General features: G+C 32.9%; 1 protein-coding gene across 1 annotated transcript in view; it reads right to left on the bottom strand.

Moving 5' to 3' along the window:
• Positions 1–322: 322 nt before the first annotated feature.
• Positions 323–12,598, bottom strand: part of VCPIP1 (valosin containing protein interacting protein 1) — a 28,018-nt gene continuing 15,742 nt past the window's right edge. Inside the window, exon 3 of the mRNA XM_070631553.1 lies at positions 323–5,253. Within this exon, the coding sequence (XP_070487654.1) occupies positions 4,385–5,253 (869 nt within the window). The 3' untranslated portion in view covers positions 323–4,384. The remainder of the gene's footprint in view (positions 5,254–12,598) is intronic.

The raw sequence follows: 12,598 nt of genomic DNA, 5'->3' as shown, positions 1-12,598 counted from the left end.
AATGGGTAACAGCCAGTGCCTTAGGGATGATATAACATCTATACTATTTTATTGAGCACTTAAAGCACTTGCCATTTAATTTCTTCTAAATATTTACACTATTACCACTTATTTTTACATATTCTAAATAGCATTTCCCTCCAAAAAGTAGACTCTCCGGCACTAATTCTTAAAGTTAAATAAACTTGAAAATATGGATAACCTTTTCAGTCTTTTCCTCTACCTCAGGCATTAAAGGCTCAGGAAGGGACCTGTGCATGCTAAAGAAACGCATGCAGTACCTTGAATTTTAAATACTAAGTAATTGATACTCACAAGCAGATAACATCAACTAAAACGGTTTTTCTTTTACTAGTTTTCTTTTACAAGAGAATAATCATTGTATTAATATTATACTACAAAAGCATGTAGACTCCATAATTAAAAAAATTAAATGTCAGATATACAAGTAATGGCATTTTCTCCAATAATTCACAATTTTTACAATTTCTGCTATTTAGAACAAATGTTAAAATTCCCACGATTTAAGCATCATTAAATATGAATTGAAACACTTAGCATCTCCAAGAAGTATTAAGAATGGCAGAACTTTACAATTAAGTATAAATCTTGCATTGGTGACATAGCTCTCTTTTGTTATTTTATTTCTTAAGTAAACATTCTACTATGGTATGTTTTCAAGTGAATAGTTGTGGTTTGAAAAACTAAGTTCTTATATTAATTGCATTAATTGTGAAGAGCCTTGAGGTTGGACAATTTTTTAAAATTATATGATAACCTTGAAATGTGAGATATGGCTACCCAACTTAAGAGTATGCATCTCACAACCACTGTTAGAAAAGGTCATTTTAAATTCACATTAAGATGAGTGGAGTTTAATCAGATTTTGCAAGGCTTTTATGAAAATCTTAATATGGAAACCCTCTTTTGAGAATGATGATACCTCTCAAAATCTGCTCTGCAGTATTTTAAGTAGGGGCCAATTAAAATTCCTGTTGAAAAATGAAGACAAAACTATTGATATTCTGAAATAAACATTTTATGATATTGTCACTATACTGACCAAAGCATAATTAAAGACAGAAGTTACAAGTTTATTTCATACCTAAAGGTTAGTTATTAGTGAGGTCTAAATTTTTAAAGAAACGTTCACTAGCAGCCAGTATAAGTAGGTAACTACATAAAATGATACTGTTATAAATTTTGCATTTAGTAGCTAACGTGGTGTCAGTACAATTCTGAAAAACCTGTCATTAGTAGTATATGACTTGCTAGCAAGTGATCTTCCCTGAGGTAAGAGATCATATGCAAAAGTCTGCTCATTTCCAATGAAGTTAGATACTTAGAAATAATGACAATAAGGACCTGTGACTGAGAATATGCATTTCAGGTTAATATATATCTTAATTACAAGCACTAGGCTTGATTGTAAAAACCAAACTAAAAATCATCAAAAGATAGAAAGCAAATTTCACAGTCAATAGCATTTGCTAAATTTCTCAGGTCTTTATTCTAACGTTTTCCAATAAAATACCTGAAACATAGTGAAAGGGGGGGGGAAGTGGGCCTTAGGCTTGCTCTTTTAACTAGTTCCTGAGTAACCATTCCCTTGAAGTTTATTATATTCTAGCTCATAATATTTGGCAATGTCTTGTTTTCTTCAATTTCAACCAGTTTCTCACTACTAGAATTCTAGACATACACCATCTTCAACTCTACCTGGACTTTGAGTCATCGATTCAAATTTGGTATGATTAACTATAAAATGGATTACTGAAGAAAAAAATTTACAATTTACTCCGATTTTCAGTAAAACACTAAAAACAGTTTAATTATAGGATTGAATTATAATGTTACATCTAAGGCTAAAAAAATATTTTAACTGATTTATGATCTCTAGCTTGGACTCAAAGTTGTGGCAATCACAAATGGTAGTACTAAAAAATAATCATTCTAGAGTCATATGGAAGGACAAAGGATGATATTTAAGAACTTAAAGAAATTCTGCTCTAAAACGTCTTTGTGAAGATGATACCTGGCCCACTTCTCAAAAACCATTAATTACCCCATCAAAGATCAGCTGATTTAAACTAATTTCAAGAAATCTGACCATTCTCAGAATCAAGTCTTTTATTCCTTATCAAGGGAGAACCCAAACTATTATTATAATATTTATACCTAACCAGCTTCTAAATAGCATTGCTGTGGCAAGAGAAATTAATAGTGTTGTCAGAGATTAAGCCCATCTCTTAATGTTCACAGGTGCATTCTAACTTGACTAAGTGCAAGTATTTAATAGGGAGATAAAATTATTTGTCTCTGATATTTTTACATTATGCTAGGAGAGTGTAATTGTCAGTTATTAACTAAACATTATCAAGCCACAGGTCAAGAAAATGTTAAAGAAAAGTGATTATATCATTTACGTGAAAGCAGTGCATTTGCTTGTTAAACAATTTTCCTGTATTTAAACTAACAAAAAAAAGGGAGGGGGTACATGTTTCAGTGGCTGAAAAAGCCAAAAATAATTATAGTGGTTAGAGATATTTGTAATTTTCAGTTTAATACACAGAAGCCATCTATCCTAACTAAATGGGAAATATTATTTGGTAGCTGCAGTTCTTTATGCAAAACTAGTACACAATATAAAAGTTCTAAATTTTCCTTCTATTTAGATACAGAGAAAGACACTTGAAAGTAAATTTAGAAGAAGAATGGAGACAAAATATGGTTTAAAAAATGTGATATGGTGATGAAACTAATCCAAATATACATCTTGCTCAGATATTACCTGGAAAATGCCTAGATTCTCCATTCTTTCCTTATTCAAAATGCAGTAGTTCATTTAGTAAGTAGATTCAGTCAGAGATACTTTCATAGAAAGAAAACTAAAACCTCCCCTATTTGGAAACACAAGTTAAAGTACTGTCTGTATTCCTCATGAATCAACAGGTTGAGATTTTTAAACACCTGATAATACACTTTCTGATGTACATTTTCTTAGAATGCAAACATAGTTCTGCATCTGTTACATGTGCAAACAGAGACAGCCAGGCTTTGAATGCTCTAGATAAGATTGTATTAACATACATTTTGTCTTTCATCCATTCAAATTCAACTTAATTTCAGTGAACAGGGGAAAAATATGGATTGAAATGTACATTTCAGAATACAGATTTGCAGAATAGGATAAAATAGTGCAATACCAATCTCGGGATAAACATTCTTTGTCTTTAAGGAGTAAGCATGAAAAGGTGCTTCTTGAGGAAACTGGCACTAAAGATTTGATGAATACACTATTTAAGCAAATGCCCAGTTGATCAGGGTATGATGCAGTAAAATTTGCATCCAAATCCAGGTAAAGCCAACAAATAAAGAGAATCTAATGGACTCTAAGAAAAGAAGGAAACATTTTTGGTTCAAAGGGGCTCAAAGACACTTAGCATATACAAGCTTAAATACCATTGATCAAAATTGTGGAACAATGTAACCCATTCATAAAGATAAATTCTTATTTATAAATTCTCTGTGAATCTGACAAACTCTGAAAATTAGAGATTAACTACTGCTACCATTATTTTTATATTTTCTACCACACTTTGCAATCAACTTTTCTGCAAGATTAAAAAAAAAAAAAATTGACCAGGCCAGGATTCAAAAAATAACAGTAACATATTATCAACAACAGAGCACACAATTGGCTGTGTTGGCTCAGACGGCAACATTACTGAATCACATTGACTTTATCATTCTAGAATAGATATTTTCCCCCTAACCTTGCTCAAATTAGCAAAATGTTATATTATTACCCTCTATTCTCAAGATATTTTCACCAAGAATACATATCTCTATGAATGTGTTTACGTTCACAGAAATGTCAGGAACCCAGTCTAATAAATCCTTTTATGAATTTTAAGATACAATTTAGTTCAGATAACCTTCAAATTTACATAACTCTTTTGTCATTCTAATACATATGTGGGATGGTTACCTTGATGACATCAACATTAGCAAAATCTCCTTTCTCCCCCAGTTCTAGCCTTCTCAGAAATCAAACATATTTAAGCAAGAGAATTTTTATGTTTGAAACATTAAGACTTTCGTGGAATTAAAATTACAAAGAACTTCCAATGAACCACATATATGTAAGAAACTCATCTCAGCAGATCTATTAACTAATTTATAAGAATTCAGAGCCAGCCTGGGCAGCAGTATATTAAAAGCTATTGCCAATCACACACTGCGATCATGCACTGAATAACAAGATATAATCTTTGAATTATATACGTACAAGATTTTTAATGACTAATCAAGTTATGTGGCCCAGCCAACAAATATTACATATTCACAATAAACATTCTGCCTTTATTAGCCTCTAATTAAATCAAGAGTGATCCATTGGCTCAGTTGTGTTTGTCATCTCAGCATCTTGACTATCCATCTCTTCAGGCTCCTCCACGGAATTTCCCTTTTGTGCTTTTGACCTTGTGGCAAATGCTGCTCCCAGTGCCTCCGCCACACAGCTATCAGTTGTTTCTGTATTCAAGTTTTCAGTGCCACCAGTTAAAGAAAAAGATTCAGGTAAGCCAGTCTGAAGACTCCCAGACTTCACAGAACTCACACCTTCTACTTTCCTTTGAGGAAGATCTGATGGTGACTGCTCTGTACTTTGATCCCGCAAGTGCTTGTCCATCGAAGCCTGAATAGAAGAAACCATTTCCTGCAATTTTTTTCGCTGGGCCTCAACCAAATCAGGATCAAGCTGCCTGCTGTCTCTCATTGTAACTACTCCAGGAGCTATTCGAATAAGCTCACTGTTACTAGGAGCAGCTGGGAATACAGAAGGCTCTGTTTTACTGGAACTACTACTAAAGTCTGTCCCTGTGCTATGCTTCCTTACAACTGGGGTTTCCCTACCTCTTGGATCAAGGTGTGGGCTACTGGATGCAGTTCCTAGAGAATGCCCTTTTCCCTGAAAGGCAGTTACATTATGCAGTTGCTCAGATTTCTTTTTCACTACTCCACCACTACCTAGTTTTAACAGCCCATGTGAGGGACTTGATTCCCTACTTCTTGTAGTAGCCTCTGCTCGAACCTGACTTACAGCCTCTTTAACTAAATCTTCAACATCAGGACCGATGGGGAAATGTCCTGCAGCATCCACACACAACTCCAGTCTATCTTCAGAAGCATTATAGACAAAGGTTTTGCCAGGCAGATGTGGAAAAGTACAATGTTTGCCATCAGCCATACCTAAAGAAGGGAAAAAGACATTTAACATATTAAAATCGTACTTAAAAAGTGTAGCAAAGACAACCATAGTTGAAATAGTGAATTTTCAATAATAATTTACAGATAGCTTTCAAAACAAAATTAGTTAGAAAATAATTTATAGAATTTAATACTATTACAAAAAAGAAATATCACCACAGACCTTAAAGTAGTTCCCCATGGGATGTTTTTTAAAAAAATTTGATTAACCTATTACAAAGTTAGGAAAGGGGCTTGAAACAAAGAGCTGAGCTATAAGGAAAACACTAGCAATTGCTTATAGTAAAGCAATTGCTTATAGTAAAGCAATAAGAAAATATACTTTCATTTACCAAGATTTAAATTATAAACTACAAATATACTATAAAGGCAAAGTGTTGTACAAACGTGTTGCATAGCGTGTTGAATTAAAAATCAAAAGTAATTCTACTGCATTACAGAATACCAGAATATAAGTTGTTTCCTCAGTGTGCCAAAGATGTATATTTTTCACAAATATAAAAAATATGAACTTTCAAAATAAGAAATTCCATAGTTAAAGTAGTAGTTATAGGGGCACATTTAGGAGAGCTAAGATTAATGCACTGTGACTTCAGGATAACTGCAAGAACTGACAGTCACAATAAATTAAAAAGATATTCAATTCAAATCCTTTGAAATATTTATATTTCATGTTACTACTCTTATTCCTCTCTGGTAAGTCAGACCCACCAAAATAAGCCTGAGTTATGGATGTTCCTCAAATGGCCCACTGCGATTACTTCTCATAGTCAACGAGAGCAAAGCAGAGGATAAGAACTTTAAAGCAGGCTTCTCTTTACTTTCTAGTTGAGGAGTTTGGTCTCACTACATGGTATTCCAAAATTTTACATTTTTTCCAGCCTGGGTATAAAGAATTGCAAGTGTGTTTTAAACTATCCAATATCCTTACATTTTAAATTTGTCACTCTAAGCATATTCCAAGTATGCAAAAATAAGAGTTTCAAATTTTATGAAACCATAGATTGCTATGTTAAAAAAAGTTGAAGTAGAACTTTTAATAATACATGGTACATATGGGTATGTTTATGGTAAAATATAAAGGCAAAAGCAAACTAGTTAAAAATGAATGAAATTGTTAGTAAGTGCGATAGAAATTCAGAGAGGGGGAAAACGCGTGAACTCTGGAATGCTTTGTGGGCATTTAAGTAGTCTCCAGTTTTGTAGGTTATTAAGAACAGTTCCTTCCTCCACTGAAAAAAGCTATAGAATGCTTCTAATGTATCTCATTGTGAATATTCCAAATAACCAGAGAAAAGAACTAAACTGCAAGTGAATAAATAACATACAGGAATTTCAAATAAACATTCACTTCAATGGTAAGTAAAGTATCAGTTAATAAAAATCCAACTAGAATTTCCTCTTGGAACCACATTTTTGGCAGAGAGAACTGACAAAAACAGACATACAAAATTAAAATCAGAGATCTGGTCTAAATAGTACCTTTCATGGTACAACCCTGGAATCAGTTTACTGTCTACCAATCCCCTACCTCAGAGACTGTAAACCATGGCTCAGGAGACAAAGGTGGCAAAGAAGAGAATTTTGAATGGTAAGGCCAGGGATGGCTCTAGGCAAAGCTTTTAAATATTCATTTCAATAAATAGTATCTATTGAGCCTCACTCTGTGCCAGGACCTGAAACAGACCCTGAAGATTCAAAAATAAAATGTAATTCTTAGGAGACAGATGCAAACAGATCATTATAATACAATCAGGTAAGTATAATAATGAGTATACTACTCATTTCACTGATTATTTGAGAATTAAATGAAAAAAACATGCAAAAGCACATATGACAGTGCCTAATATAAATCAGGCAGTCAACAAATTTTTTTTTTTTTTTTGGTAAGGAACATTGGCTCTGAGTTAACATCCATTGCCAATCTTCCTCTTTTTTTTCTTTTTTGCTTGAAGAAGATTAGCCCTGAGCTAACATCTGTGCCAATCTTCCTCTATTTTGTATGTGGGATGCCGCCCCAGCATGGCTTGACGAGTGGTGTAGGTCCGTGCCAGGGATCTGAACCTGTGAACATGGCCCACCAAAGTGGAATGCACTGTACTTAACCACTATGCCACAGGGCTGGCCCCAGGCAGTCAATAATTAACTCCTCTATTAGATCAAAAAGGTTTTGTAATTGTTTCCAGGCTGCTTCTGTGGTGCTTTCCCTTGGCTATCCCTGGAAAGAACCATAGTCTCACACATGTTCATCTCAGTATTATTTACAACAACACACTGGAAACAACTGAAGCTTTCAACAAGAAGAGAATGGTTAATAAAATTATGGTCTATCTACCTGACAGAAGTAATTTTCAGCTATTAATATTGATATAAAGGAGAAATCTATGATGCCTCATATATACAGTAAAATGTGCATGATGGTAAAATAGCAAGAAACAAATCTAAGTACCATAACTACAATCATGCCAAAAGTATGTAAGCATAAGACAAATATATAGAAATTATAGGTGATGTTTCCATTTCTATAGTTTCTAGACTTTTTACATTATTAAAAAATTTAAAAATACATATTAAAAAAATCAATACAAATACTTTGTTGTGATCCCTTTAAGCATAATTTGTTCTATATAATTTATATAGTCCTTTGAATTTTAAGAATCAAAGTGTATTAAAAATTCTATATTACATATCAACAATTCAACAATGGGTGAATTATATTAAAATGATATGATAGAATACTACGCAGGAGTGAAAATCAACAAACTACACTTGAACCCATCAACACGAATTAATCCGAAAAAGTGTTTCATAAAAGCAGCAAGACAGAGAATGTATACAGCATAATTCCATTTTTATAAAGTTCAAACACAAGCAAAACTGAACATGATAAAGTTAAAGATATCTATATAAGTGTTAAAACTAAATTTGCCCTTCATCTCTGCATTTATCTCTGTATAAAGACCTGCAAGGAAGCTTACTATATTTTAAGCAAATTACTTTTAAAATACTTTTCCAAATATAAAGAATAAGAGTATTAACTGTTTAGTTTGGTTATATTGGGCAATATTTCTGTTCAAAGGTAGATGTAACCATCTATCTGTTCGGGTAGATTTGAAGAAAGTAAGAGAAGTATATTCTTTCTCAAGTTTTGGAGGGTAGGGGTGTATGTCTGGGGGTGATGAGGGCTTGACATGCTCTGATTCCTTCACCACAGGAGAATAACAATGATCTGTCACATGAATCATCCTAAAAATAGATAAAATTTTACTGTAAATAACAGAAGAAACTGTATATTGAAAGGTAGGATAATTTCCTGACGATGACTCATTTCAAATGGCTGTGTTATAGTCAAAAGAATTTTAAATAATTCTGCAAATAACAGCTGGAATCCTAATAACAATAACAAACATTAGCTAAGTATTTATTAGGTACCAGGCCTTTTGCTAACTATTTCATGTGCATGATCTCATTTGATCCTAACAACAACCCTGAGATTATCATACCCATTTTACAAATAATGAAACTGACACTTAGAGGTCACTCAGTTAGTAAGTGGTAGAACCAAAATTTGATCTCAGATGTTCTTACTCCAGAGCTCCAAATCCTAATAAGGATAAATACCACAGGTAACATTTTAAAAACCATAAGGGCTCTATTGAGATATAATTCACATACAATTCACCCATTTTAAGTGTACAACTGAATGGTTTTTAATATATTCACAGAGTTGGCAACCATGACCACAATCATTTTTAGAACATTTTCATTACCCCAAAAAGAAACCCCAAACCCATTAGCAGTCACCCCCATTTCCTCCCCTGACCCTACTCCCAGTTCTAGACAACCACTGATTTACTCTCTGTCTAAGTGTGCACATTCTGTGACATTTCAAATAAATGGAATAATACAATATATGGTCTTTTGTGACTAGTTTGTTTCATGTAGCATAATATTTTCAAGGTTCATCTATGATGTAGCATGTACCAGTACTTCATTCCTTTTTATTGCCAAATAGTATTCTATTGTATGGTTATACCACATCTTGTTTATCCAATCATCAGTTGATAGACCTTTGGGTTGTTTCCACTTTTGACTATCATGAATAATGCTATTATGAACATTGTATTCAAGCTTTGTGTGAGCATATTTTCATTTCTCTTGGGTATATACCTAAGAGTGGAACTGCTGTATTGTATAGTAACTCTATGTTAAATCTTTTGAGGAACTGCCAGACTGTTTTCCCAAGCGGGGTACCATTTTACATTCCCACCAGCAGTGTATGAGGGTTCCAATTTCTCTGCATCCTTGCCAACAGTTCTTATTATCTATCTTTCGGATTACAGCCATCCTAGTGTGTGAAGTACTATTTTATTGTGGTTTTGATTTGCGTTTCCCTGATGGTTAATGATGCTGAGTATCAGTTCATGTGCTTATTGGCTATTTATATATTTTCTTTGGAGAAATGTCTATTCAGATCCCTTTGCCCATTTTTTAATTGGGTTATTTGCCTTTTTATTGCTGAATTCTTTATATTCCAGATACAAATCTATTAACACATATAACTTGCAAAAAGCTTTCTCCCATTCTGTAGATTGTCTTTTCACTTTCTTGATGGTGTCCTTTGCAGCAGGAAAGTTTGCTTTTTATCTATCTGCTTTTTCCTTTTGTTGCTTGTACTTTTTCTGTCATATCTAAGAGGATTTTGCCTAAATCCAAAGTCAAGAGGCTTCATGCCTATGTTTTCTTCTATGAGTTTTCTAGTTTTAGCTCTTATACTCAGGTTTTTTATATATTTTGAGTTAATTTTGTATTTGATCAAATTTCATTCTTTTGCATGTGGATATCCAGTTGCCCCAGCACCACTTGTTGAAAAAACTATTCTTTCCCCCGTTAAATTGTCTTAGCATCACAACCAACATTTTTAAAATAATTTCAAACCAGAAACATAAAACTATTTAGAAAATAATCAACAGTCATCCCCACACCACCCACACCACCCTCCCACACACAAAAAAGAAGTGAGAGAAGTTATTTTCAATTGCATGAAAGACAGTGCATAATTATCCAAATTACTGGGATCCCCATAATCAATCCTAACTAAATACTAACTTTTTAAAAAAACATTAACTGGTATCAATATATTTCAGGAGCTAGAATGAAGTGAAAGATGGAAAATTAAAAAGAAAGGGATGCAAAAAAAGGGGGGGGGAGGATGCTCAGAGAGAAATTTATAGCTTCAAATGCTAATGTTAGAAAACAAAAATCTATAATCAATAATCTAAACTTCTACTTAAAGAGACTAGAAAGAAAAGTACAAATTAAACTCAAAGCAAACATAAAGAAGGAAAAAATAAAGAGCACAAATCAATGAAACTGAAATCAGAAAAACAGTAGAGAGAACCTATAAAACCAAAAGCTGTTTCTTCGAAAAGATCAATAAAACTGATAAACCATTAGCTGGACTGGTCAGCAAAACAAGAGAGGCACAAATTGCCAATATCAGAAATGAAATAGCTATAGACTTCACAGACATTAAATAGACAGTAAAGGAATATTATAAACAACTCTATACCAATAAAATTGATAACTTAAATGCAATGCACAGATTTCTTGAAAGACAAAGCTAACAAAGCTTACTCAAGAAGAAAGGGATAACCTCAAGAGCACTCTATTAAAGCAATTAAATTTGTAGTTAAAAACTGTCCAACGAAGAAAACTCCAAGCAGAGATGGCTTCACTGGTGAATTCTACCAAACATTTAACAAAGAAATAATATCAACGCTATTAAAAAACCTACCAGAAAACAAAAGAGGAATGAATACTTCCCAACTCTATTTCATGAAGCCAACGTTACCTTGATTAAACAGTCATTACACATACCATTATCCCTCATTAACAGTCACAAAGACACTCAACAAAATATTAGCAATTTAAATCCAGCATGCAAAGTTGGTTCAACATGAAAAAAATCAATGTAATTCACTCTATCAACAAACTAAAGAGAAAAACCGTAAGATCATTTCAGTAGATGCAGAAAAAAAGCACCTGATAAAATTTAACATCCACTTACAGTATAAACTCTCAGTAAACTAAGAATAGAAGGGAATGTCCTCAACCTGATAAAGGGCATTTCTGAAAAATCTACGGGCTGAAGGCTTCTCCCTAGATCGGGAACAAGGCAAGGATGTCTACTGTCACTCACCAGTCCTATTCAACACCGAACTTGTAGCCAGTGCAATAAGGCAAGAGAAAGAAAGAAAAGGCATCCGGATTGAAAAAGAAGAAATAAAACTGTCTTTTATTTGCAAAAGACATGATGACCTACATAGACAACCCCAAAGAATCTGCTAAAGAACTACTAGAATTAATATTGAGTTTAGCAAGGTCACAGGATATAAGGTCAATACAGAAAAACCAGTCTTATTTCTATGCATTAGCATTGAACAATAGGAAATTCTAATTTTTAAAAAGCATCTTTTACAATAATATGCCAAACACATGAAATCTTTAGGTACAAATCTAACAAAAGCTGCAAAAATTGTCTGCTGAAAATTATAGAGTTTCGATGAGAGAAATTAAAGAAGACTTAAACAGAGAAACAACATTTTCATGAATCAGAAGATTTGACGTTGTCAAAATATCAAGTGTCTTCAATTTGATCTATACATTCAACGCAATAATAATAAAAATCCTAGCAGACATTTTTGTAGAAATTGACAAGTTGGTTCTAAAATTTATATGGATAAACAAAGCACTTAGAATACCCAAAACAATTTTGAAAAAGAATAAAGATGGAGGACTTATTCTAACCAATTTCAAGAATTACTATGAAGATACAGTAATCAGGACTGTAGTATTGGTAAGAGACATATAGATCAACAAAACAGAAAAGAAATTCTAGAACTAGACTGATACATTTATGGTCAACTGATTTCTAAAAAACAACTTTATGGATGTATATTTTACATATAATTCACCCTTTTCAAGTGTATAATGCATGGTCAATTGACTTTTATAAAGATACCAAAGTAATTCAATGGGTAAAGTACAGCTTTTTCAACAAATGGTGCTGGAATAATTGGACATCCATACATTAAAAAACTGAACCCCAACTCATACCTTGCAACATATTAAAGAATCAACTCAAAATGGGTCATAAACTTAAATACAAAACATAACACTATAAAACTCCTAGAAGAAAATATAAAAGAAAATTTCTGTGACCTTGGATTAAGCAAAGATTTCTTGGATAGGACACAAAAAGTATGAATCATAGAAGAAAAAATTGTTAAATTGGTTATCAAAATTAGAAATCTCTGCTCTTCAA

The sequence above is a fragment of the Equus przewalskii genome, chromosome 8 (assembly GCF_037783145.1).
Source record: "Equus przewalskii isolate Varuska chromosome 8, EquPr2, whole genome shotgun sequence".
Taxonomy (NCBI): Eukaryota; Metazoa; Chordata; class Mammalia; order Perissodactyla; family Equidae; genus Equus; species Equus przewalskii.
The sequence above is the reverse complement of the archived record's forward strand: the minus strand, read 5'-3'. Positions and strand labels throughout refer to the sequence as shown.